The sequence below is a fragment of the Penicillium digitatum genome, chromosome 1 (genome assembly GCF_016767815.1).
Source record: "Penicillium digitatum chromosome 1, complete sequence".
Classification (NCBI taxonomy): Eukaryota; Fungi; Ascomycota; class Eurotiomycetes; order Eurotiales; family Aspergillaceae; genus Penicillium; species Penicillium digitatum.
In genome coordinates this window covers 476844-502325 of record NC_089384.1, presented here as the reverse complement: position 1 = coordinate 502325, position 25482 = coordinate 476844, and the positions used below count along the sequence as shown (strand labels likewise).

At 49.8% G+C, this 25482-nt stretch overlaps 11 protein-coding genes across 11 annotated transcripts; 7 read left to right on the top strand and 4 right to left on the bottom strand.

The window, feature by feature from the left end:
- Window positions 1-200: 200 nt before the first annotated feature.
- Pdw03_2483 (Alpha/beta hydrolase fold-1) lies at window positions 201-965 on the top strand (the record flags this gene model as incomplete). Its single annotated transcript, XM_014681739.1, has 1 exon — window positions 201-965. One exon carries the CDS (start codon window positions 201-203, stop codon window positions 963-965), a length of 765 nt encoding a protein of 254 aa, XP_014537225.1.
- Window positions 966-1684: 719 nt separating this feature from the next.
- Window positions 1685-2062, bottom strand: Pdw03_2482 (Peptidoglycan-binding lysin domain; the record flags this gene model as incomplete). Its single annotated transcript, XM_066100203.1, has 1 exon — window positions 1685-2062. One exon carries the CDS (start codon window positions 2060-2062, stop codon window positions 1685-1687), a length of 378 nt encoding a protein of 125 aa, XP_065955603.1.
- An 872-nt stretch (window positions 2063-2934) lies between these two features.
- Pdw03_2481 (Chitotriosidase-1) lies at window positions 2935-4149 on the top strand (the record flags this gene model as incomplete). Its single annotated transcript, XM_014681738.2, has 2 exons — window positions 2935-3176; window positions 3465-4149. The coding sequence occupies 2 exons, from the start codon at window positions 2935-2937 to the stop codon at window positions 4147-4149; spliced, it is 927 nt and encodes a 308-aa protein (XP_014537224.2).
- Window positions 4150-5915: 1766 nt separating this feature from the next.
- Pdw03_2480 (Sin3 complex subunit (Stb2), putative) lies at window positions 5916-8447 on the top strand (the record flags this gene model as incomplete). The annotated part of the gene is made up of 1 exon (XM_014681737.1): window positions 5916-8447. The coding sequence occupies one exon, from the start codon at window positions 5916-5918 to the stop codon at window positions 8445-8447; it is 2532 nt and encodes an 843-aa protein (XP_014537223.1).
- Window positions 8448-8706: 259 nt separating this feature from the next.
- Pdw03_2479 (Mitochondrial intermembrane space translocase subunit Tim10, putative) lies at window positions 8707-9117 on the bottom strand (the record flags this gene model as incomplete). Its single annotated transcript, XM_014681736.1, has 2 exons — window positions 8707-8884; window positions 9020-9117. 2 exons carry the CDS (start codon window positions 9115-9117, stop codon window positions 8707-8709), a joined length of 276 nt encoding a protein of 91 aa, XP_014537222.1.
- A 198-nt stretch (window positions 9118-9315) lies between these two features.
- Pdw03_2478 (Lysyl-tRNA synthetase, class II) lies at window positions 9316-11355 on the top strand (the record flags this gene model as incomplete). The annotated part of the gene is made up of 5 exons (XM_066100202.1): window positions 9316-9368; window positions 9579-9841; window positions 9892-10056; window positions 10114-10539; window positions 10592-11355. 5 exons carry the CDS (start codon window positions 9316-9318, stop codon window positions 11353-11355), a joined length of 1671 nt encoding a protein of 556 aa, XP_065955602.1.
- Window positions 11356-11562: 207 nt separating this feature from the next.
- Window positions 11563-12763, top strand: Pdw03_2477 (Aminotransferase, class-II, pyridoxal-phosphate binding site; the record flags this gene model as incomplete). Its single annotated transcript, XM_066100201.1, has 3 exons — window positions 11563-11620; window positions 11675-11827; window positions 11901-12763. The coding sequence occupies 3 exons, from the start codon at window positions 11563-11565 to the stop codon at window positions 12761-12763; spliced, it is 1074 nt and encodes a 357-aa protein (XP_065955601.1).
- A 728-nt stretch (window positions 12764-13491) lies between these two features.
- On the bottom strand, window positions 13492-15879 carry Pdw03_2476 (Transcription-silencing protein Clr2; the record flags this gene model as incomplete). Its single annotated transcript, XM_014681733.2, has 4 exons — window positions 13492-15125; window positions 15176-15356; window positions 15411-15487; window positions 15705-15879. 4 exons carry the CDS (start codon window positions 15877-15879, stop codon window positions 13492-13494), a joined length of 2067 nt encoding a protein of 688 aa, XP_014537219.2.
- Window positions 15880-16286: 407 nt separating this feature from the next.
- Pdw03_2475 (Peroxisomal ABC transporter (PXA1), putative) lies at window positions 16287-18752 on the bottom strand (the record flags this gene model as incomplete). Its single annotated transcript, XM_014681732.1, has 1 exon — window positions 16287-18752. The coding sequence occupies one exon, from the start codon at window positions 18750-18752 to the stop codon at window positions 16287-16289; it is 2466 nt and encodes an 821-aa protein (XP_014537218.1).
- Window positions 18753-20107: 1355 nt separating this feature from the next.
- Pdw03_2474 (General stress response phosphoprotein phosphatase Psr1/2, putative) lies at window positions 20108-22024 on the top strand (the record flags this gene model as incomplete). The annotated part of the gene is made up of 5 exons (XM_014681731.1): window positions 20108-20195; window positions 20277-21379; window positions 21458-21607; window positions 21661-21759; window positions 21812-22024. The coding sequence occupies 5 exons, from the start codon at window positions 20108-20110 to the stop codon at window positions 22022-22024; spliced, it is 1653 nt and encodes a 550-aa protein (XP_014537217.1).
- Window positions 22025-23185: 1161 nt separating this feature from the next.
- On the top strand, window positions 23186-24716 carry Pdw03_2473 (Leucine rich repeats (2 copies); the record flags this gene model as incomplete). The annotated part of the gene is made up of 7 exons (XM_066100200.1): window positions 23186-23321; window positions 23395-23426; window positions 23500-23571; window positions 23717-24013; window positions 24079-24153; window positions 24210-24612; window positions 24700-24716. The coding sequence occupies 7 exons, from the start codon at window positions 23186-23188 to the stop codon at window positions 24714-24716; spliced, it is 1032 nt and encodes a 343-aa protein (XP_065955600.1).
- Between the last annotated feature and the right edge of the window lie 766 nt (window positions 24717-25482).

Genomic DNA, 25482 nt, shown 5'->3' with positions numbered 1-25482 from the left:
AGAACAAAAACATTTGAACAAAACCAGCAACGTGATGATTCGAAGTGAGCAGCTATCTCATGTCCCAGGTTGACGCCCCTAGAATCGCACTCCCGCTTCGCCGTTGGCTACGACCAGCTGAACGGACACTAGCTTGGCGCTTTCCCTTCCGCACCTGAAACCCCCGGTTCAAATCGTGATTTTCAACATTTTCCATCGGAATGTCAGATACCATTTCACATGCATCGCACAACCTATCTGCCAACAAAGCGACGATTCTCCTTGTTCATGGCGGCTTCTCCGAGGGCCAGGAGTGGGACGCTGTGTGGCCGCTTCTAGTCGCCCAAGGCCACCATGTGCTTATTCCCGACCTCCCTGCCCACGGACGATCGCTTGAGACCAAACCTCTGGAAATCTACGACGCCGCTCGTCGTCTTGCAAGTCTGATCGAAACCCAAGCGCATGACGGAATAGCTCATGTGGTCGCCATCAGCATTGGTGCGCATGTCGCCGCTGCTATGGCCGCGCAGTATCCCGAGCGTGTCCAAACCTTGATCGTGTCCGGCTTCAATCTCTTTGCGCGAAACCTGGTTTCGCCTATGTTGCCCTACCTGGTCTATGCCGCGCAACGGACCAGCGGATTCGTGCAGAAGCCGACCGTGGAATGGGAGCGGTTCTGTAGCGGGCAAGGGTCCTTATCTACGACGTGTGATATCTTCAACATGCTGTTTTCGTCCCGAGATTTGGAGCCTATCACAGCCCGGTCCTTGGTGGTGGCCGCAACGAGAGAAGGAATTGGTGCCGACAATGTTGGCCATTCTCGCCGGCTGTTCGAGACGACGATGCCCGACAACGGGAGTAGGCTGGTGCAGCACCGGGGCATGCGTCATCCGTGGAACGCGGATGATCCACAGCTCTTTGCGGATACGGTGATGAGCTGGATCATGGGCGGGGATTTACCTGATGGCTTCGAGCCGATTCCTTGACTTGCTCTTATGGCGGGTTGACATTTACGAGGTATCTTCAATATCACAAAATAGGATCTGTCAGGCACATAAAGCCATTCGAGACCGTTAGATCATTCTTTGAATTGGATCATGTCGAATACTATACTGCAATAATTACTTTAAAATGGGGCATAGAAAACCCTTTTTTAGCGTACTTTGCATAAATTGCGTACTATGTTTAGTTCGCTTTGTCCGCATAGATTGGTAAAAGGGCGGATTTTGTCTTAGATAGAGCGTTGTATATATTGATCACACCTTATCTTGTGGTACCCCTAGATGTCTGTCAAAAATACCCTGACTGGACCCTAGTTCCACTCACACAAGTAAATCAGGGGGTTTCTAGGTCATGCCGGTCAACGGAGATTCGTTTTAAAAGGGAGATGGCATTGCCTGGTAGCCTGCATATCCGGCCCAGTCTAAGACAGGCAGCTATCATTGAATCTGGGCTGTATGAACTGGCATCACAAACGTAGCAATCAGCTTGCAATTAAAAGACACCAGCAACCAGCAACCAATCCGCGCACTTAAGTTCCACCTCTAGAAGTCATGCAAGGCGATAATGTATGGCACCTTTCAAATACCATGCCAGATCGCATTGGAATGAAGCATCTTTTATTTCGGTACGAGCGAAGGTGGTCATGCCAGTGGTAGTTGTCAACTAGATAGAGGGAAAAAGGTATTGACTGACTTGATGCCATTCAATCATCTGACACAGTAGCGGTAGCCCTTTTGCAAGGAGCAAGTGCTGGGGTTGGAGTCGTTATCTGAGTATCTGAGAGGGAAGGGTCCAGCTCCAACAGTTGGTCGATTGTGATCCCGATGAAGTGAGCAATGTAGACACATGGGTTCATAGCATTGGACCTATTAGCTCCTGGGTTGTAATATCGCTCGTACTGAGTAAAACTAGATACCGTTCCCGGTGCAACAGGCAGAGCGGTATAGGCGGACAGGCTCGTGGAGGTACTGGTCGCATCCATGGCCGAAGGGAATTCCAAGTAGGTGTCGGGAGGGAGGGTGGTAGTAGCCAAACGAACTGGCAATAGTGCAATACACTTAGCCTGACTGATACCCCACATAGCCGGAATAAGTGCTGATGTCTCCAACTGCTTTCACACAGCATGATTCTCCTGGTATTCGGTTGCTGCAACTGCATGAGTTGACTGCTAGGTTCAAAAAAAAAATTTCTACCAGACTGATACCCATCTTCACAGTCATTGAACTGAATGTCTCGTTGGATGCTACTGGGTGGTACTTGGCGCATCGAGTGTTCCTCCCATTGGCAAGTTCTGTGGGGACAGGCGCAGTGATAATTGCAGCTGATGAGGACACAGTGGGCACGGCTCCTTTCTTGAAGCCGTGTAAATATCACACGTCTCAGGGAGGCAGAACAAAGTGCCTGCAGAAGGAAAGCCAACATCATCAGCCGGCAGATTGTTTTTTGTAACGCAGCTCTTGTGTAGATGAATTAAATTTCCTGCTGACTGAATAGCATGTATCACCTGCCTGAATGGTGTACTGGTCAGCGCAATCGACAGTTGCGGTGGCCAAAGAGGAACCCGAAGAGACAGTTGATGTAATAGAGATGCTAGCTGTCGCTGAATGAACAACAGTATACGCCGGTGGTGAAGTGACTGGGTAGTTGGAACTGGAGGAACCTGATGTTAGATACGAGAATTCCTCAGCTAGGTTGTCGTTGTACCCAAAATAAGAGTCTAGCTCTGCTTGCAAAGTGTGAATGAGCCGAGCCAGCAAAAATTTGGAATGGTAATTATCTGACAGCCCCCCTGGTACTGTCAACAACCTCAAGCGATGCGATGTGTCCGATTTAATTATTCTGAAATGTGGAAATATCTCAGAATACGGGTCTAGTACAGTCAGACTGGTTTGCCCGGAAAACCAAGAGCACTGCAATATAGGAGAGGTTGTGGTTGAAGGAACCATTCTCCATATGCCAGACAGCTGTGGCGCAGGAACATATGCTGTTGCTCACAAGATACAGCGATCTGAGAGCCAAGATCTGCCTTCTCATATCAAACGATCTTTCTCTAGACCTTCCTTGGTATATGACCTTGAGTTGAGTGATCTCAAGCAAATCAAGCGTGATTCAGGCGACATCTACATCCGCATTGATTATTCCAATGAGTTCAACTACTGGAAATCAATCACCCAAGGCGAACCCGCTAAAGCCACGTGAGATGGACGTAAACGGTTCTATAGTTCCATGCCGAGGATTGGAAGACGAAGTTTGACGCCCTGCGTGATGTCCCCGGTCTCTCATCGTTGCACGACGGCGGTTTCAGGAATACCATTATTTCTAGCAAGGCAGAATCATGCTAAAGCTCAACTTGGGTGAGCATCGAGGTAGGCGGGGATGTCTCCAAAGAGATGAAATTTGGCTACTCCTTTGTGGGAACGATCTTGCCCACGTTCAATATTGAAGAGACATCTGGGTTCTTTGATTCGAAGCTTCACTTCTAGGGCTCGATTGATGTCGATGTACGTGGTGCCATTGAAGTGGACTCCAACATTCAATCCAAGCGGCTTTTCAAGGGCCCCGGGAATCTGTGCTCTGGGACCTTCATTCAATGTTGAAGCGAGCTTAGTCGCGAAGGGCCATTCCCTTGACACCAAGTTTACGGCAAATGTCATTGCTGGTAATGGCCAGTATACAAAGTCCAATCTACCGCTCATGCTTGGGAATCCCGATGGACATGTGACGAACGATGTTAGCAGGAATCCTTCCTCGGGAGGTCTTTCTGTAGACCCGTCTGAAAAAAGGTCAAATACGAAGCGAGATACTGGGACTGTGCTCGTACTCCAGCTGAAATTTGAGAGCAAGATGAACATTAGCCTCAATGCCTTCAAGTCGACATTGCTTAATCTTGATTTCCAAGTTCCAGACCAAGTCGACAGCTTTTTGCGAATCAAAGACGGTGGTAGTGTCACCTGGACCAACAGCCGTGTGACATTGGGTGTTGTTCAAACCGGCGATCTTCCTCGCTGGGATCGTATCGCAGATCATCCAGTTGGAACCAACGGTCAGGTGAATGTTCTGCACCAGTCTGGATGCGATGCTCCTGATGCAAACAGAGATACCCCTGATACCAGGGAAGATGCCCTCTTTGATCTGGGAGATTTTGTGGCATACCTGGGGAATACTTGATCCATCCCACTTGTCTACTTGACCCCTCAAGAACTGATCAAAGTTGATCCTTGATCCCACCTTACTGATAGACCCTGAAATTGGCAGCCCTTACTCCGATCAGTACGGCATTCAAAATGCGAAGCGGGACATTGCTGATATCTTCAAGCGTACCCCGGGGGGTCGGCGTCCGTACTCTGTCGGGGGTGCAAATGGAGGAAGCTTCTTCCTTCTTCAATCCCTTGCCTACTACTACGGTAACAATAGTGCCGATATCCTCGCCCAGAACTCTAATACAGGGCATCATGCTGCTAGTGATGCATGTAATTGCGAGGATCTTACGACGACGGACAATTCTAACGATCCTACTCCAGTAAAGGTTTTTAAACATGGCCTAGAGTTGCAGTATTTGCCGCGCTTGTTGGAGTTTTCTAGAGGAAAATGAACAGAGACCCGGGATGGAACCACATATATTTCAGATATGAGAGTAGTCCCGGAGACCTTCTTGACGACAACAGTTAATTCCAGATCGACTCTTCGGTCTGGGATCCTGCTGGGAGTCGAACTGGAATCCCTCATGATCGTATGTGGGAGGCTCTTGGGTCTGGGAATAATCCTCAGCGAAATGCCAGTACCGAGCAGATATTAAACAGTTACAAAGCACAAGTTTTCGAATTTTCGCTGGCACATCCCCAATGGCTGATACAACTTGGAGCGAGCATGGCTACGATCAATGGAATTTGCTTGATAGCGTTGAGCGAGTGGATGAGGCACTTTCAGTGGTGAACCAGGTATGCTCGAGTCTTCTTTTTGGTATGATGCCCTCGCCAGCATTCGTAATGGCCGCGCAGGCAGCATATAATGGAACGACTAGTCCAGATCTTCCTCTGCGGCATCAAGACTTTGCTGGCTCTGTCCGAATCTCTATACCACATGCCTTTCCCACTTTTTGGGCTCGATTACTCTCAAGAGAAGAGGATCTACAGCAGCATGTTCTAGGGAAATTTATCATGCTCGTGGTACACTTGGGGGAAGGTTTTTGCTAAAGTACGAATTCCTCATGAAAGGACTTGTGCAATGAAGCCCTTTTTCATAGGCTTTTACCCCAGGGCATTAGTAGTACTGTGGTAGTAGGTCTAAGAGAAACGTTCTAGCATATGACACTCAGAATTGAACTCAATCAGCTCGGTAAAACAAGCTCAGGTCCTGTGGCTAAATCTCAGATGACGGAATTTCTGAATTTCTTATTGCTCCATTCGGTCGATTCAGGGTGGTTGGGGGTGATGGTTTTGTTGGGCTTTTGATTCGCATAATGGCCCCTGAATGAACCTGAATTTCAGTATGGCCAGTTTGATCAGATGCACTAATGAACGTCGAAGTACCACCAGAGAAGACGGAAGAGAGGAATGGACTGTATTCTGAGGGTCACATCTATCTGGCTGTTGATGCCTGAGGCCACAACACGAGACAACCATGGTCACATGATCTGTCCAAATATAAGGTACGGGAATGACGTCGCCACTTCTACACCTTTATGCGGGTTTTGAGGCGTTCGCCGACATTACATTTGCCTTTCTCCTGTTTCTTTGGCTCATATTATGCCTCAAACCCCATTACCTGGATATGTCAAAATTGTACTTACCTGACCAGACGTTCAGGAGGATCGAAGGAAGGCACTGCCGTCGCATTTGAGCTTAGGAGAAGTGACCTGGTTTAGGGTTAAATGATCGGCGCTATTTTTATTTTTGTCCCTTTCTCAGATAAAGCTGGACAGGAGACTAGCCACCATGCAGGCCAACGCCCTGAATGTCCCACTAGCCGATCGTACCGACTCTATGCCATCGGACGTCGTTTCCCACGCAACTGGACCCGAACGTCCCTCACCGCAAGGTCACCAGCGAATTGTGTTCACCGATGCGGTTGCCCTCCGATACCTCGAAGAAGACCCCTCGACCGATGTGCTCCAGCGACGTGTATCGCTGCAAGGTTATGAAATCTATATAGTCGAGCAATGGGCCTGTTCTCGCGTGCATCCTACATTCATCATCTCGACCTATACCGGTGACCCTTCCCATACAGTGATTGTGGGAGTACTGAGTGTTCCGACTAATGAGGCTACATGGTCGCCTCGCTTGCGGATGTACTTCGACGCCATGAAGCAATGCCACGCCAGAAGGAAGGAAACACCACTAGGGACAATTATGGTTACGGATATGGCCACATTCCCATCTGCCCTGAGTCTAATTTCAATACCCGACGGCGATATCAAGAATCACCGGGAGGACTTTGTTGTCAATGAGAACCTCAAGAGACTTGGGTGCGCAGGCCGTGCGGGCTTGAAGCTTCAGCATCCCTCAGCGGCGACCGAAGCCAAGTTTCATCAGCTTTATCGAACGAGTGAGAGGGTTCCTTTATACACTGCAGTTATGGAATTGGTTCGACAGTGCCAGATTGCCTTGATGGTGTTTGACAAGCTAGCCCCAGAATATGTCGACGGACTTCTTTGTGATGTTACCGAGGCAGCTGTTAGCGATTGGTGGACAGATATTGGGACAGACCTGTATAACATCGAGCCAAGTGACAACAGCTTGGGTCCCACCAGTGTGGCTGCGTTGCTGGGAACGTTGCTCGGAGCTCGAAATCGACTACATGCCTATGGCGCCCCTGTCGGGAAAGACGCATTCGACTTCATCAATTTAAAAAGAGGAATCGGTGGATTCCAAAAATCTCAAAAAATGAAGCGGTCACGAAGACTGGACCGACTCACATTGGACCGGTTACACCGTGTGACGGCCAAGGCTGCCAATGCAGAAGGCTGGACCGATGCAGTGAAATCAACCATGGCCGAGCTCAGTGGACAGGGCGGTGAGATGGTTATGGGAATGGTTCGCGGGCGCGACAAGGGTGGCATTGCCGATATCGAAACACTGGATCTTGATAGCTTCGTACAATTCTGCAATGGCGAAAGAGCAAAGTGGCTGTGGCTTGGTAAACCGCGCAAGAGTGGCGTCGAAGAGGGGTTCACTCGTGGAACCGGATCGGATATGATGTTCACCACTGATGAACAAGGCGGTTATGTCTGGAGCAGTCGCAAGAAGCATTCGACAGAAGATTTAAATGCTGAGCGAGTGAACTCGGGACCGGATCGTTCTTGGAAGATGCCAGAGCCGAACGTTGAAGAAAAAGACCATCGAAAGAAGGGTGTCAGCGGACGAGTTTCAGACGCGCGAGCAGGGTTAGGACGTTTCAAAGATGCAGTCGGACTGCAGGGCCTTCGCCACCACCACCACCACCACTCTTCACGAGAAAGCTCCCAGTTGACACACGATCTTGCATACCATCCGTCCATCGACAGTGACAACGAGGCACCGTCAACAAAAATGCGGACTGTCTCTGGGTTCCGGTCAGAAAGAAAAGTTTCAAACGATATGGAAAAGCTCATTGAGGAGCAAGAGCATCCTCAGCTGTTGCCAATTCCTGACTCCGAGAGAAAAGCTCCCGAAATCCATATTGAACCTGTGCCAGAAGATGAGCCAGAAATACAAGCTCCAGACTGGCCCACGACACAGCAGCCTCCAATCATCGAGGAAGATTCCGACATGGAACGCGTTATATCTCGGTCGACTGCAGCATCAACAGATCACGAACGTGACTGGGACGGTTCGATCAGTGGGATAGCTCTCATGGCCCTGCGGCGGCCGCAAAGTTCCGAAGAATTCAAAAGCCTTGAAAGTGAGATTGAACAGCGAGAGAACTTCTGCACACGACACCTGTCGTTCAGCATAGTTGAAGAAGTGGTCTTCAAATGGGAGCCACTAGGTGGGAAACCAACCGTCAAAGAAACCGACAATTTGGAGGAAGCCATTGCCCAAGAAGACATGCTTGCCTCAGAGGGATGTACCTTCAGCTCGCGGATTCAAGAGCTAAGCCAGCATACCGTGCCTTGGGTTGAACGACAAGTAGATTCCGTGGACAGTCTCAACCAACTCCTATATGACCGACACGAAGAGCTCAACTCTGTGTACCTGGAACGCTTCGGCGAATACCAGAGACTGCGCGAACGATCCAGCGACATCCTCATAGATGAAAGCCACCACCTTACTGATGGCGTGAAACGCGTTGAGTTGCTGGGCGCCAAATTGGACTACGAACTACACGTACTCGAGTCCAAAGTTGAGGATATGGAGGCCGGTCTGAGCGACTTCGACCGTCACATTGTGAATATCGAGACGAGAATCAAAGCCCTGATTAAGGGCGAGGAAGAGCACGACACTTCCTGGACCACATGGATAGCGCGATCCATGGGCTTCTCGACCTAAAGACAACACCTGTGTGATAACTTCTTTTTTTTTTCATTCTCTGTTTTTCCCTTATCCACCATAATGTACATTGTCAGAGATAGACTGGAGATCGTGCCTCCCATCCGTGATGGCATAAACGTGAACCATCATTCAAAACAGGCCCCAGGTTCAGTAGGCCGAACCAGTCAAATAGCCTTACATAGAAACAAAGACCACCGAGCTCTCTAGCTCCAAGGCTACCAGAGCTCCTTCCCAAGAAATTTCGTTGTCAGCACGTTTAGAAGCCCATGCCGCCCTTGTTGGCATTGGCCTCGCCCTGCATCTTCTCGCTAACCTTGATGTTGACGTCGAAGAACTTGGACACGCAGCGGTCGAGGCAGACAGACTCGCCCTTGTTGAGGTCGCCTTCGCGGTAATCAGCGGGGATACACTTCTTGGTGCAGGACTCGGTCAAGCTGTGATCGCGAAGGGGAAAAAATTAGAACGGGTTCGAGATATGGATAGGTCAAAGATAGACTGTATTTTGTTTCTGCAGTTTTATGGTTTCTGAATCGAGATACAGCGCTCGGGGTATAAGAGCCTCGACTTACCGGTTGAACATATCTGAGATCATTTCGACTTCTGTCTCGGCGGCAGCGATCTTCTCTGCCGAGGACAATTTAGGGGCACCGCCAAAGAGGAAAGACATGATGTATGAATAGATTGGATGTAGATGGTAATGAGAGGCTAGGTATGTGGAGTAGAGCACTACAGAGTCCAACGTATTCGGAGGGAGGTCGGAGAAGCTTGGGCCACCCGCGTGGAAAAACTCGGTTCTGCCGTTTCTTTTTTTTTCTCTTCTTCTTCTCTTCTTCTCTCAACAATGTGAGAGCCATTGGCTTTTGCTATGCTCTCAATTCGCCCTAGATGGGCTTTATCTGGCTTTGGCTTGCACAACAGGTAAGACTTGCATTTACTATTTACTGTTGACTCTCTCGTTCCCTACCATTTCCATCTCCCTTAAATGATGATTTATCCCCGCATTAGAACCGCTACAGTGATGTCCTTTTGGGCACTGAACGTACTGGATTTTTATCTGAAAAAGCTTATTCCTCAATTTTGGATCAAATGTGACAATCTTTTCGACTATTGCTAACCCAAAATCTCCAGTGCAGGACTGCGACTCGCTAGACAACCACGCATTCAGACTACCTTAACATCACGACTAACCATACAGCCATTTCGGAAGAATAGCTCTGCAGCATCGCCAGGGAAGGTCTTACAGGAGCGCGTACAGCAAATTAAAGATGCCTGTGCAGACCCTTACCCTCGCCTAGCGGTGGACACACGCACAGTGAGCTGCGCCGAGTTTCGCTCTCGCTACGCCGAGCTCGCCGACAACGATTCAGTAGAAGAAACAGTCATTGTCTCTGGTAGGTTTTGCTTTCTGGTCTTCACCATGCCCATGTACTTAGAATAGTAGGAAGAATCCGTACCTATAGACTCGCCGGGAGCAAATTGATCTTCTTCGATATCGTGCAAGACGGCTCTAAAGTCCAGGTGATGTGCAACCAGCGTCGTCTAGACAGTGTCTCTCCCGAGAACTTCAAGAGATTCTATCGTCTTCTCCGTCGCGGTGACGCTTTCTGTATGTCTCGTCTCCGTCCAGCTTGACTCGAGTGTCGCCCGCTAAATGCTGCTCTAGCTGTAACCGGTAGACCGCACCGCACTGGACGAGGCGAGCTCACTATCGACGTGAGCGAGTTGCCGCAGCTGCTCTCTCCATGTCTGCATGATATCCCCGTTCGCGATGTCGAGCATGAGACCTCTCCCTACCCTCGCCATGTCCAGTTCCTAGCCAACCCCATGACGGCCGATATCATCCGAGCCCGTGCAGCTCTAATCCAATATCTACGCCAGTTCTTTATCGGCCGGTCCTTTATGGAGGTCAGTACCCCAATCATCGGGGCTGTGGCAGGCGGTGCAATTGCTCGCCCATTCTATACCTCCGCTACCGAGTTCCCAAACCGCCAGCTCTCGCTGCGAATCGCACCGGAGCTGTGGCTCAAGCGGTTGGTGGTTGGTGGATTCGAGAAGATTTTCGAAATTGGGCCTTCGTTCCGTAATGAGGGTATGTTGAAACCAAATCAGCACCGTTGTCTAGCAAAGCTGATGAAATGTAGGACTGGATAAAACCCACAACGCAGAATTCACCACCTGTGAATTCTACCAGGCATATGCCAACCTCGAGAATCTAATGACCATGACCGAGGACCTTCTCTCCGGCATGGCAGCCCACATCCGCGCCTTGAACATCGCAGGCACTCTTACCCCCACCACAGCCAACTTCACGGCGCCATTCCGCCGCATCGACTTCCTCATCGGCATCGAAGAGGCCACCGGCCACAAACTACCCGATCTCGAATCCCCCGAAGCCCTAGAGAAAGTCCACGCGATCTTCACCGAGCTTTCCCTCCCTCTCCCCACAAACCCAACCCTCCCCCGCCTCCTCGACGAACTATGCAGCATCTACGTTGAATCACAATGCATTGACCCAACCTTCATCATAAACCCACCCGAATGCCTCTCCCCACTCTCGAAATCCTTCATCCACCCAACGACCAAGCAGCGCGTCGCCGCGCGCGGCGAACTCTTTATCGAAGGCAAAGAGGTGGTGAATACGTACGAGGAGGAGAACTCACCGTTTGAGCAACGCCGCAAATTCGAGGATCAATTGCGGTTCAGCAAGGCTGCTGGTGAACCCGGTGAGGTCGACGAGAGTTATCTGGAGGCCTTGGAGTGGGGTCTGCCTGCTACCGGTGGATGGGGTTGTGGCGTTGACCGTCTCTGTATGCTGTTCACAGGGGCTAAGCGGATTACCGATGTGTTGCCATTTGGTAATTTAAGGGCTGTGACTAGACGGCATGGGACATCGGGTAGCGAGTGAGCAATATGTATCATATAACTGTTGTACGATATACTAAGAAAGGGACGATCTGAACTTCTCGACTCCTACTGGGTATGTTAATATTTATTTGTGTCTCAAGTATCATCGTGTCAAATGTAGAGCAGATCGAAGAGTACCCTTTCACCATGAGATGACACGCCGAGGAAATTCTTGGAAGCGGGGAAGTTCATTTTGATTTTTTACAACATGGCGAGCAACACGATGGCCGAGGCCGTTACTGTTAGTCTGCAGGAACTTGTAGATGGTAAGTTCTGTGTTTAGAAGAACAGATTTAAAGAGGAGATGCTAATCCATGCAGGGTCTGTCTCTTTCGACACTCTAACCAAAGCCTTCGGACCGTCCTCTTTGGGCATCATCGTCGTCAAAGACCTACCCTCAACCTTCAACGACCTGCGCAAAAAGGTTCTCTCCAACGCATCTTATCTGGCAGCTCTCCCTGGACCTGAACTGGGTAAGTCTCCAACTCCCGGAGAGCCCCGACATTTCTCTCAACTCCAGCAAAACTCAAACTAACCTCCACGTAGACTCCCTCACTAGCCCAGAATCTAAATACCTGGTCGGCTGGTCTTGTGGTAAAGAAACACTGAAATCAGGCCATTTCGACACGCTCAAGGGCTCGTACTATGTGAACTGTGCCTTTTATCAGGATGCATCTCTGGACAGCGCCCCCGCAGATGGTTTCCCCGATCTACCCCAGTACACCGCGCCAAACATCTGGCCTTCACCAACCAAATTACCCGAATTCAGGGGTAGCCTGGAGTCACTATGTGGATTGATCATTGATACCGCGGCTCTCGTCGCCAAAGCATGCGATCGATATGCGGAAGCCAACATCGAAGGCTACAAGCCTGGATATCTGCACCACGTCGTGACAACCAGCTTAACGACCAAGGCACGACTGTTACATTATTTCCCCGGAAATCAGGAAGATGAGGCTGAGACTGAAGTCAGCGATGACGACTGGTGTGCCACCCACCTCGATCACGGCTGTCTGACCGGCCTGACATCGGCCATGTTCCTCGACGAAGCAGCTTCCCCTCCAACCCTCGATCCATCTTCGGGGTCTGCATCTGCCCCTCTCCCTGAACTTCCCCATTCCCCCGACCCTTCAGCTGGCCTGTATATCCGCTCGCGCACCGATGAAATCGTTAAAGTCAATATTCCTAGGGATTGTCTCGCTTTCCAGACTGGCGAGGCCTTGCAGCTGATCACGCGCGGCAAGTTCATGGCCGTGCCACATTTTGTCAAGGGGGCTAAGAACAGTCCAGGGCAGAAAGTTGCGAGGAATACTCTTGCTGTGTTTACGCAGCCGAATCTTGCGGAGGAGGTGCAGCCTGGATTGAGTTTCGCGGAGTTTGCGAGGGGTGTCGTGCAGAAGAATTATTAGATCCACCCTCTGAAGATCTCCACAATTCTTCATAGTTTGACGCGTGGAAAGGAGTCCTGCAAAATGACCTTTGCTCAATCTATTCCTACTCTGTCTTCCCAATGTGATCATCTATTCATCCACCGATGACAGAAATCTATGTCGTTCACATTATGGAATTTTCTTGCTCCCGGATTCCAGCAATGCTAATGTTCCTCTCACTTTTCTGAGACTTGTTTTGAGGGCTGGCCTCTTCCTCGCACTATCGCTAATCTTCCCCTAGGAATTCTGGTTCCCGGGTGGTCAAGGGGGTCATGGTGGCCATTTTGCGTCGGTGGTGATATTGGAGAATGTCTTTGCTGGTCTTGCGGATGATAGTAACAACTTCGTTTAACCTCCTGTTTTTCACTTCACGTGGTCTGAGAAGAAGAGGTCCTGAGGCTACGTTATGTCGTTCATTAGACATGGATGTGAAATAGCAAAAGCCATGGGATCTGCCTCTCTTGAATTAGGTAGTGTACGAGTGATCCTCTTCCAGAGGTTGATCTCCAGTCTGCTCTACAAGATGACATTGCTGTGGGAACAATCAATAAAAGTACATGGAATGACTACACGGTGACTATTTAAACATTGAGCATCTCGCGCAAAATTCCATTTGGCTAAGACCATCCCTCCATAACGCCCATGGGTATCTTGAATATGCCGCTAAAAAGGAGGGAAAACAAGCGGCCACATCGGATCGAAGCAATCTATGCGAAAGGATAATCACTGTCCTCCCCAGAAGAAGGGCCTCCCTGAAGCCCCAGACCAGACACTGGATCATCAGCCAATCCATTCGCATCTTCAAATGGATACTCAAGGGAGTCATCCTCAGTCTCCGGCGCACTGCCAATAGCAGAACTGACCAGCTTACTCGTCTGCGCAACGTGCGCAAGACCAGTCTTTGGGCGTGTGCTAGTACCCTTTGGAGTGGATGAAGACGAAGACTTGAAGTTTCGACCACCAGAGGAAGGAATGTTAGCTTGGCGCCGGAGAGCATGACTGACCTCACCGTGCGACATTTTGATAATCGCCTGCCACTTGCGCGGGTCTTTGCGCTGTGCCGCTGTAAGACCGCACTCCACACCGTTGATTTCTGTCAGTCCGAGCGTTTCCACCCGGCAGTCGCCCCAGAACCATGTATGGCCTTCAGGCATGCGCGTATCAACTTGTGACGAGTACTGGCGACCTTCCATCACACCGGATACGTCATAACCCAGGGTGTGGATACCAAACATCAGCTCTGCCGCGAGCGGTTCATAGCAGCGACCAACGATCCAGTGGGGGGAGACATTGCAAGATCTGCCGTTGGCCATACGGTACCAGGGACCGTAGTCACTCATGCCGACCTGGCGGAAGGTAGCAGTTGCTTCTTCCGTGGTGAGTGGAATAGGACCGGTTACTGCCTCGGTGGTGGATGGCACAGGGCTTGTACCTTTGAATGGGCCTTCTTCGGTAATACGGTTGGGATTGGTAGTGAACACCTTACCGGAGATCAGGGCTGTGAAGTGGCCCGCTAGCTGCTCGTGGTCGTCATCGACACAACCTGAAAGGCACAGTGCGATATTTTCAATGACCATCACATCTGTCACTTTGCCAACTGTTCCATTTTCGAGCTGGTCGTGGTGGAATCCATGCGGCCTCAGACGCACGGTGTCGTGTACAGCAAGCAGTTCGGCTCCAATGAAAATTCCTTTGCAGTAGATCCTGGCATTGGGCCATTTGCCGATTATGTGGAACTTGTGGACCATGCTCCACGAAGACATAACAGTCATGGCATTCTCTATGGAGGGATGGATATCGTCTCGCCCCTGGCCATTGAGGTAGAGTTGCCATGTGTTGAAGGGTTTGATATTCCGCAAAGGAACATAGGCATATTGGACGGAGTAAGACTTGTCAGTTCCCAGGGGATCTGGAAGAGTCTCCACCCGGAACCCAGAGTAACTTAGCCCGCGTGAACTGTCCGGATTTTCAATAATGTTCACCATGTGACCTTCATCCACTGGTGTTTGAGTCACCACACCAGCACGCCAATTGGGTACACCATGCCACCTGTTATCATTGCCGAATATTTCGACGAGGCCAGTCTCGGGGTTTCGCATCAAGCAACCGTCCTCGAGACCTTTCCATATCCAGAGAACCAGCTCACCACGACGAGGGACATAAGCCGGGTCCAGAACGAGTTTCATAAAGTAATCGGAAAGCCATTCGTGGGTCAATGCCCAATCGAGATTGAACCGCTGCTCAATGTCTTCATCCAGCTGCCCCTCATCTTTCAATTTCATGACCAAGATTCGCCAGTAATCTGGTCCCTCTGCATCGGTGGGTCGGCGCTCTTTGGTCACTTGATGTGTGTTAACAAACAACCCAACACAGAGGCATAGTGTTACTCACTTGGTTGCACAGCACGTCTAGTGTTCTGCACTGCGGTCCCCTGGCCCGTCTTCATCTTCTCACAGGGCTTGCACTTACACTTGTCCAGCTCGTTCTTGACTAGGGACAGGAAATGCGGGAAGAAAGTTTTCTGTGACTGGAAATATCGTCCGCTCGGATGGCCAAAGAGAAAAGGATCAAACTTAATTTGGGATGGTTAGTTATGAATCAAAACTGGAACACTGGGAAATCTCACGATGCTAGGATCAGTCCCACGAGGTCGCTGAAATAAACAGTATCCATCGGGCAGCTTTTCAATAATATGACTGACACCTGATGTATGCTGTCAGTCTGAGAGTAGAAATAAAAAGAAGAGAAATTTAGAAGCAAGGAAGAAGTAGGCCAACATGAAGTACAAAGGAATGGGCGAGCAAGCGACAACTAATTGGAGCGACAGATGCCCCCAACAATTGCAACGCGCAAAATAAGATGGCACAACTAGGCCAGCATGCTAAACAAAAATTGTAAAAGAAACCTGTATCCAACTGACCTTCTTCATAAGTGCCCATACTTTTGAGCCAGTTTTCAGCGAGTAATTGCCGCCAGCGCAAGTCAGGGCGTTCAATGTAGTGACCTGTAGGCCAGGTACTCATTTCTCCATCGCTGGGAAAGTCCTCCATAGGAATAACATTGACATTGGGGTCATCATCCTCGCTATAAGACATGTTTTAACCTCCCCACCTGGGCAGCCCAGGGAGAGCAGATTGGATTGTAAAGAAGCTATGATACAGCAATGCTTAGGGAGGAAAAAATGGAAAGACCACAGCACAGGAATCTTGAGAGTTTGTAACAAGAATGAAAGGGAGACAGAGCTGTTGATGGGATGAACTACTATGGAGACCCATCCATGGATGGTTTTCTCTTGGTGGCTTATCGATAAGGGATGCCGCCGCTTTAACGGGGGCGGTGAGACAAGGGGAAATATCACCTGCTTTATATGTTTCAAGTCAACAACACTACTAGACTCAGAGATACACCTGTCTTTTGCATAGGGAGTTGGGTTCTTTTCAAAAATCATTCTAAGAGTCCAAGGTTGGAGATATTTGAAATTTGACACGCTGACTGTGTACATTCATTCCGCAGTTACTTCAAGTAGAACCTCAGGGCCAGAGTGCTCTTCTTCATGATAAGGCGGCGGTGCAACTTCACCGTTATTAGTCCAAACTTTCTGAAGCTCCTGATCAATTTCCTCGCGGCGCTGCTTCCACTCATCCACCTTATCTAGACGCTTTCGCAGCTCTAGCAGTTCTTTCTCAACACCGAGCTTCTCCTTCTCAGTGCCAATTCTCTCAAGCTCCCAGACCTCGCCTTCGGAACCCAGGCCAAGAGTCAGGTTATAGGTATGGTACTTTTTCAATGATGCCCGCGTCGAAATTGTGATAAGTGTGATACCTCGCCCCTTGGCATTATCGTACAGCAATCCCTCGACGTCGGAGGAAACAGCCGAAGTGCCTTCGTCCATGAACGCATACCGCGGCTCATGGTAGAAGAGTCGTGCCATGCCCATTCGCTGCTTCTCGCCACCGCTTAAAACGTCTTTCCACTCCTTGCAAGCGTCCCATCCGCCTTCACGTTGGGGTAGATATCCGAGATGGGCGTCGTCGAGGATCTTCTGCAAGGCTGCGTCTGTCTCGCCAGTTTCGCGCATGTCGACCTCTGTGTGAGGGTAAATTACTTGGTCGCGCAGAGTGCCGACGCTGAGATACGGCCGCTGGGGGAGAAACATGATCCCGTCGAGGCCGAAGGCTCGAGGGCGACTAACTAGCCCGCGGTAAACGGGCCAGAGTCCAGCCACAATTCGGGAGATGGCAGACTTGCCTACGCCGTTCGGACCTGAGATGAGGAGGTGATCACCCGAATGGACGATAAATGAGAGCGACTCGATGAGTTCGTCGCCGCCCATTGGGTGGAGGGATGGTGCGACGATAGGAACCTGCTCTAGGCGAACCCCGTCGAAGCCGCTGTGGGTGGTGCCTTGGGAATCAGCAAGAGAGTATAGTTCGGGATGCGAGCCCTGTGGGGTGTAATACGCGTCAGCGTGGACACGGTGCAACGTGGCAATGAGGCTGTAGATGCGAGAGGTGTAGCCAGCGAGCTCGGATATGTCCTTAATGCTGTACATCATGCGGCCACCAGCATCGGCGAGCGAAAGCATGAGGCGTTTGTTGGTGATGAATTCCTTCATGCGGCCACGCTCACGACCCATTCCTTCGGGTGCATCAGCCAACTCCATTGCACCACCCGAACCACCCCAGGCGGGGAGGAAGATGGGCAGGGACGTTATTAAATAACCAAATGCTGACCAGGAATACTTTAAGATTATGTCTTCGAGCATATTGTAGCGGATCTTGAGACTGTAAATCCCCTCCATCCATCGTTGCAACTCCTTGAAGCTTCTGACTAAGAATACCCGCTCGGTATCAGCTCCTCCATAGAACGAGATCTCTTCGGCATTGGCAAGAAGTCGAGAATGCAGGCCACGGAAATCTCCTTCCTTCTTGCCCTCTACTGCCTTGAGCTTTCCAAATGGTGGTGAAAGTTTCCGGAGCACCACGGCCGTGCTGAAGTACCCGGCTAAGATGCCGCTCAGGGCAAGTGGGCCGAGTGAGCGGTACAGTTGATAGTTGAATACCAAAAGATCCACCATTGGCTTTCCCATTGAGGAGTACAGAGATGCGGCAGCTGTGCAGAACAGGGTAAGGTCCTGCGTGATAAATTGATCGGGCCCTTGACCGATTCCGCCATCTAGGTTCATTAACTTGTAGTAATTGTTATTGTCGGTTAGGTATAAGTCGTGGATATATCGGGTCAACCGAGTGCGGAAGGCGATGGACACCTTTGATTGGAGGAATTTGATCATCGCATTGGTGTACGAAGCAAGGGTTCCAATTCCACACCACTTGAGGATACCCCAAAGGAAAGCCTTTCCTTTCCCAGCGACCAGATCCCTCACAATCTCACCATCAAGCCGTGCAATCAACAGCGAAAGATATGTTCTCATCAAGAGAAAAAGGCCGTGGCTCATCAGCAACCCAGTCTCCTTGCTTCCCCATCTCGGGACCATGATACTACCCAAGCTTAAGAACTGATGCAGGAATGCCAAATTCAGACCTGGTTTAGTTGTAGGGGGAGGAATCTGGATTGCCAAGCCATCATCTTTGCCGCGAGCCGATGCCGGCGGATTGAGGAATAGCCGTCGATGAGCGTCAAAGGTAGTCGGTTTGGTAGGATGGATCAAGACCTTGGAGGTTAGGGAGTCCTTGTATGGCACGTAGATGGTACGGGATCCATCTTTACCCCGGATACCAGAGTTCCGGCGTAACAGACGGCGACCCTGGGCTCGCTCCTTGGCTCTCCCTCGGAACCACTTATAGCCTCCATAGCCAGAGGTGACGATGGAGAAAAGAAGGGCTATCGTTGCAATCAAGCGGGTAGTTTTAGATGTGTGATGAAACTTGGAGCGTACAAGATCGGAGAAATGACGATAGAATACCAGGAGGGGATCCTCCGGGCGCCGAAGGATTAACTGGATGGCCATCTTTAAATGGCCCAAGACCTTCGACTCACGAGGTAACTGAGGGGCAGTCCCTAGACTCGACTGAAGGCCATGAGGTTAATTTTGAGTGCATCCCAAACCATAGAGAATGCATCTCAAGGCAAGAAAGTGAATGTGACACGAGTGCTTGAGGAAATTTGGGGGGGTTGCATCATTTCATGTGAACCTCGGATATGTGGAGAAGCACCTCACGTGGGGAAGCTGACTGTACTCTTTCTGCAGCCGAGCAATCTCTTGTGACCTTCCAATGAACTCCAGGGATGTTGGAAAATGTGCAACTTGCATAACAGAATTGGGGAAACCCCAATCTTGACTTTGATCCAATCCCATCTCTCGTCTCTCCCGAGTATTCCGTACTCCGTATTATCGTCTTTAATATCGTTTGTCATGGTCAGGGTGAACTTCCCCCACGTGAAACATTCCAACCCAACGGAGTGAACCTCGAGAACTCGAACCAACATATATAACCCAAGTTGAAGTTTGCAGTTTATGGCTTGGGGTTTGGACCGGATTTACGGAGTAAATTTGAGTCACATGAAATCCATCACGTTTTGAAGGTCATAGCTCCTCGGACTGACCATATGAGTGGTCATTAAAGCATAAAAGTGGCCATGAAAAAAAAGGGGCCGTACATAATAATCACACTTAATATCCACAATTAGATCACCCCACAGGCCCTGATCGGATTCATCTTAACATAATTCTGCTTATTTGACTCACGCCATATGCTATGAGGTTACAAGGATGATGTATGGAGTGAAGGAACAAGAATCCCGCATTGCACATGAAAACAGCATCGGCCGAAGTACAAGATACAACTCTGCACAGCGTGATAGCACATTGGCATTTACCGTAGCCGCCGAGGGCTTGGAGTAGCGTGTGAAAAAGGGCCCCTGTGCCTTGCTAGCCTTGAAAGCCCTGCTTAGCGTCAAAAAAAGGAAAAAGGAAATAAATCTCATTTCCCTCCTCTCCCCCCGTTTTCCCACACCGTGGGTTCACGTGACATGCCCCCGACTCCTCTCGACTCCTCTTCCCCCGAAAATCCTCCTTAAACGGTAGAAATATATCACATCCCTTTTCTGTTCGTTTAGCTTGTCGTTTTCAAAAGTGCAATATTTGGGTGTTGGATCACACCCGGGGCCAAAGGCGGTACTTGTGAACTTCCCAGAGCGTTTGCTTATTATCTAGGAGGCGTGTTAATGTCCCCTATTAGCCGCGCTCTCGACCTCAGAGAGTTCTGGCATTGACTTGGCCTTTCAGACCTGGATCTGTTTCGCTTCGCTTCCTGTTTTTATATTTAACTGTGTCGGGGCACCTGACACCGCAGCCACTCTACAATGAGTGGAGAGAGCATCGCGCGAGATTCAGCTCTGGAATTCCCAAACAAATCACCCATGAATACCTCCGGCCTTCTAGGCTCAGCCAGTAAGTGGATGCGCTTTTTTTTCCCTTTCAGTTTTTGCATCCAAAGAGGGGGCATGATTGCTGACGTCGTTCCTTCCGTAGTTCCTGAGTCCGAACAGGGCAGAGGCACCGATGCGACCGAGATCCAGGATGCAACTTCTGTCGCATCTTTCGACCCGGCCTCATCTTCCGCTGTAACAGTGGATACTACACTGACCGCTGGAGAAGGCACCAACGCGCCGAAGAAACGCCATTTGTTGATTCCGATCTCGTCGCGACGATCCTTGAGAGCGAACAAACAGGGGTCGGAAAGGACGGAGGAGGCAGCGCAAGATGAGCCTTCACGAAGAAGTTCCAAAGTGAGCATTCTGCGGTCAAAACGGGATCATAGCCGGGCCAGTAGTGGCCGGTCGCGCCAGACCCAAAACGAAGTGAATGCGGAGGAGGGTAAAGAGGCGGCGAACACACCCGATGACAGCGCCTCAAAGCCTCAACAGAAGAAAAGTTCATCAAAGTTCCTGTCTTTCTTGGGCTGTTGCTCCTCTTCGGATGTTGATGCAGATGACACCACCCTGCCTGCAAAGAAAACAACCATGCGGCCACCTGCCTCCAACAGGTTGCCTACTCCAGACAAGACAGAGGTTCCTACTGGTGACTCAAGCACCGTAGAATCAAGGGAGCCCTACTTAGACGAAAAAGCAAACTCCACAGTCAGCGCTGATCAGCCTGGAGAAGAAGACCGCAATGTCCTGCCTGCCGTGGCTAGCGTGCAAGCTGACGGTCCTTCCGCCGATGCCAAACAACCCGAAATCTCTGGCCAGAAAGATCAGACTAATGATGTTGCCCCACCCGACCATACAGGAATTGTGACGGGATCAGTACCTGAAGTGAAAGCAGACGAAACCACCCATGAATGGGAAGGCCAGTCAACTTCAATCACCGAGGACCTCACTTCTGCATCAACGTCAATCATCCCTAAAGATTTCGGCACCAACAGCCAAGAAGAAGTCACATCTCATCAAGAAATGGAAATCCCCGTGGTGATCCCGCCGCCGCCACCACCGCCTGCACCACCGGCCCCTTCTGTTCGAGGCCAATATGAGGACGCAGCGCAACCTTTGCTCCCTGCCCCTTTGCCGCACTTAAGTGGCCGAAAGTGCTTGGTTCTCGATCTCGATGAAACCCTAGTTCACAGCAGCTTCAAGGTAAGTCTCCCCCGCTTTCAGTGCGCGCACCAGGTGGATTCTCTTCTCATTTTATCACATCACTCATTGATTTGACAGGTCTTGGAGCGTGCCGACTTCACCATTCCAGTTGAGATTGAAGGTCAATACCACAACATCTATGTGATCAAACGTCCTGGTGTGGATGAATTCATGAAGCGCGTTGGTGAGCTTTACGAAGTGGTGGTATTTACTGCTTCAGTTTCAAAGGTTAGTTGACAGTTGACGGTTTTACGGAGTGAGCACACTGACCCGAGTTATAGTATGGCGACCCTTTGCTCGATCAACTGGATATTCACAACGTGGTTCATCACCGCCTATTCCGAGAGAGTTGTTATAACCACCAGGGGAACTACGTCAAGGTAAGGACTCGCGTCCTCTCACGTCATTGAGAACAAGCTAACCATCATTCAGGATCTTTCACAAGTCGGTCGAGACTTGAAGGAAACAATCATCATTGACAATTCCCCCACATCCTACATCTTCCACCCTGAGCACGCGATTCCCATCAGTAGCTGGTTCTCTGACGCTCACGACAATGAGCTGCTCGATCTCATCCCTGTTCTCGAGGATCTCGCAGGGGCCCAAGTCCAAGATGTCAGCATGGTCCTGGATTGTACCCTGTAGATGCCTCGATGGGACTCTTCATACACCTGAGATATCCATTTTGAGCGACCTGTTTCCTTTTCTATGCGAGAAAAGCCCTTTCCTTTTGCATTCCTCCAGCATTGCTGCCATTGACGGGTAGTCACCCTATTTCCTACTACAGATTCGATTCCCCTTCTCGACGACCGAACATGGACCCAGATGGAACTGGTATCCTACTGGGCCAAGGCCCCGTCTCCTGCATTTGTTGTCGCTTTTGGATAGCACATTCACCTGTCCATTTTCGACCTTTTGCATTGCAACTTAACTTTGTATCTCACCACGCTCCGAGCGAGCCCGTTCCCCTTTTTTCCTTTACTGTTTCTTCCTCTTTGCTTTATCAACACCCCCTCATGTTCTGATCTTCCCTTTTTGTGTATTCTCTTCCCATCCCAACACCCAACAAGTCCGCTTTCAATGCATTCTGCAGGCGTCTCTTGGTTATCATGCCCCCGCTGTATCCCCCCCGCTGTGTTTTCCTCTTTTCCACCTCTGCCTTGCTACATGGCCTTGCTGCCTTGATCTCAGCTCACCAATACACGAGCATGCATTTCTTTGTGTCCTCTCCTTTGCGGGGACCTTTGCCTGGCAGTGGTATGCATCTCCTTAATAGTGAGCAGTGTCTAATAATCCCCTTTACGCTGCCAAAGTTGGAGTGATTCTTTCATGCAATGTACATGATCAATCACGGCTCTCGATGCTGTATATAGCCCCCGGGACGACGTATCCAGGGGAAAAAATGGAGCAAGTTGTATTAGAGTAGGCATGAAAGTGATCCCTTAATTTAATTCATCTATAACCTTGGAATAATCTATGAAAAGTAAGAACATGTGTAAGTGAACAAGGTGCATTGCCTCGGGGCCATTCCGCGTTGAGAGACCGCATTAAGACGATGATGTAGTCACCGGTCAACCTCAACCTTCCTGAAACCAAGGTTTGAGTTCCTGAGTCTGAGTGCAACCTCTTCATTTTCTCTTCGTTAATTCCTAGTTCTTTAGAATCCACCTTGGATTTCTCTTTTTTCTTTTTCCTAAAACCCCCGATTGGCGATCATCTCCTGATAAAAACGCCAAAAGCTCCCCGCAATCGCGATTCCCACCGCCCACCTTCAAATATTGCACAACTCTCACGCTGGCTGAAATTATGAAGAACAAGGAGGGCTGGGACGGAAAAATGAGAATGGAGCCAAAGGCCGTTATCACAAACCCGGAGGCGCTGGAGGATTCAGACTACTCGGATCCGGATGCACCCCCGGTCGAGGAAATTGAGGCTGATGAAGGTACGCTCGCGGGATGATTGATTGCTCCGTGCTGAGCGCTTGCGAGCGAGTCGGCAGACTAACGGCTCTTCAGATCTATTGGCAGATGAGGATGTTAACTCAGAGGTAGGCAGATAGCCCTGGACAACCGCTGGTCGACGTGCGCGCGACCTGATTACTAACGATTTTTCTGCTGTAGGATATTGACCTCGTACATTGCCGGATATCATCGATCTCTGCTCTTAAATTGGAACGCTTCCCCAAGCTTCAGGTAAAGACCCTTGGCGACCCTAAAATCCGCATGCGTCTCGTAGCAAAGAGGGGCAAATGGTACCACTTTTCCCTCAATGCACAAAAGCGCGACCGCACGGCATCCCTTTGATTCATCCAGATGGCTAACGTGGTAGGATCAACAGAGACTATGCATGCGCCAGAATCAAATATCACGCGTCAACTTCCCTCCAAATGTCGCCGCCAGTCTGACCGAGCTCGATCTCTACGATAACCTCATCTCCCACATCAAGGGCCTGGAGGAGTTCCATAACTTGACAAGCTTGGATCTGAGCTTTAACAAGATCAAGCATATCAAGAATGTCTCGCATCTGAAGAAGTTGACCGAGATTTTCTTTGTGCAGAACAAAATCTCCCGCATCGAGGGCTTGGAGGACTTGACCAGAATCAAGAACTTGGAGTTGGGCGCGAATAAGATTCGGGTTCGTACTGCATGATAGCCACCTATAAGATCAACAGTAGAAATGCTGACACGGGGCCCGGTCAGGAAATCGAAAACTTGGAAACCCTGACCGCGTTGGAAGAACTCTGGCTTGGGAAGAACAAGATCGTTGAAATGAAGGTCCGCAATCGATGCCGAACAGACCATGACAGGTAAAGAAGCTGACACCCTCGCAGAACCTGGACAGCCTCTCAAACCTCCGCATCATCTCCATCCAATCCAACCGCCTCACCAAAATCACGGGACTCTCCGCGCTCCCAAAGCTTGAAGAGCTCTACCTCTCTCACAATGCAGTAACCGACCTATCAGGACTGGAATCCAACGAGACACTGCGCGTGCTCGACTTTTCTAACAACCAGGTCTCCCATCTTGAACATCTTTCTTCACTTAAAAACCTCGAGGAGCTGTGGGGGTCGAATAACCAGCTTGCTAGCTTTGAGGAAGTTGAGCGCGAGCTCAAGGATAAGGAGAAGCTGCAGACTGTTTACTTTGAGGGTAACCCATTGCAATTGAATGGGCCGGCAGTTTATCGGAATAAGGTGCGCTTGGCGTTGCCGAATATCCAGCAGATTGATGCTAGTAAGTGTCTACCTTCCTTCTCCCGTGTCTCTCTTGCAGTGTGCACTTTTTTTGGATGTAGTGCTAATGTGATAATTCACTCTACAGCTTTTGTCCGCGTTTAGGGAATGAGAGTAATACCTTAATGCCTTTTTATACTTTGTCTACTTGACTAATGACTCTGACGTCTTCTGTTCTATGATCAAGTATAAGTGGATTGGTTTCTTTATAGAATGGGGGGACCTATGGAATTGATGTCGAAAAGATTGCTTCTGAGGTTGGCCATGGCCAGCTTTACATTCTTAATTTGCCTTCCTAGGTAGCAACGAAGGAAGAGAAATTTTCTTCTACCCCAGCAAGTCTGGCGAGGTCTAGTCATAATGTGGGCAACACTGTTCGTATCTTGTGAAATATGAACTGCTATGAAGCGAAGCATACGAATGCAGTATCGAGTGTACCGTGTGGGACTTGGAAACACACGGGTACCAGTCCAATTACAGCTTCGTGCATGATGTCTTGTGTTGCCCACACATTTACCTGATAATGCATAAGCCAATATCCTTTTCATTCCATTACATGGCCCTCCGAAAAAAAGAAGACTCTCGGCGTTGTGGAATTTGGTCAGAGTATCGAGTGTGCGTCTATTTAGGTTGTTCCGCATGGTACTCTGGATGTTATGGTTTAGATCTATCACCATGTTCAGTTGTCCATATGCTCCAATCCATTCGGCTGAAGTCCGCCGACGAATAGGACCACTGCCGTTTGTTTTGCTCATATCCTAAGTCGGCTTCATCCGCATGCGCATAGTTTGTATTTCGCATTTGTGCAACCCAAGTGGCCATATAATGTTGTATTGGCGTGGAGATCCAAGCAAGGTGTAACTATACTCGA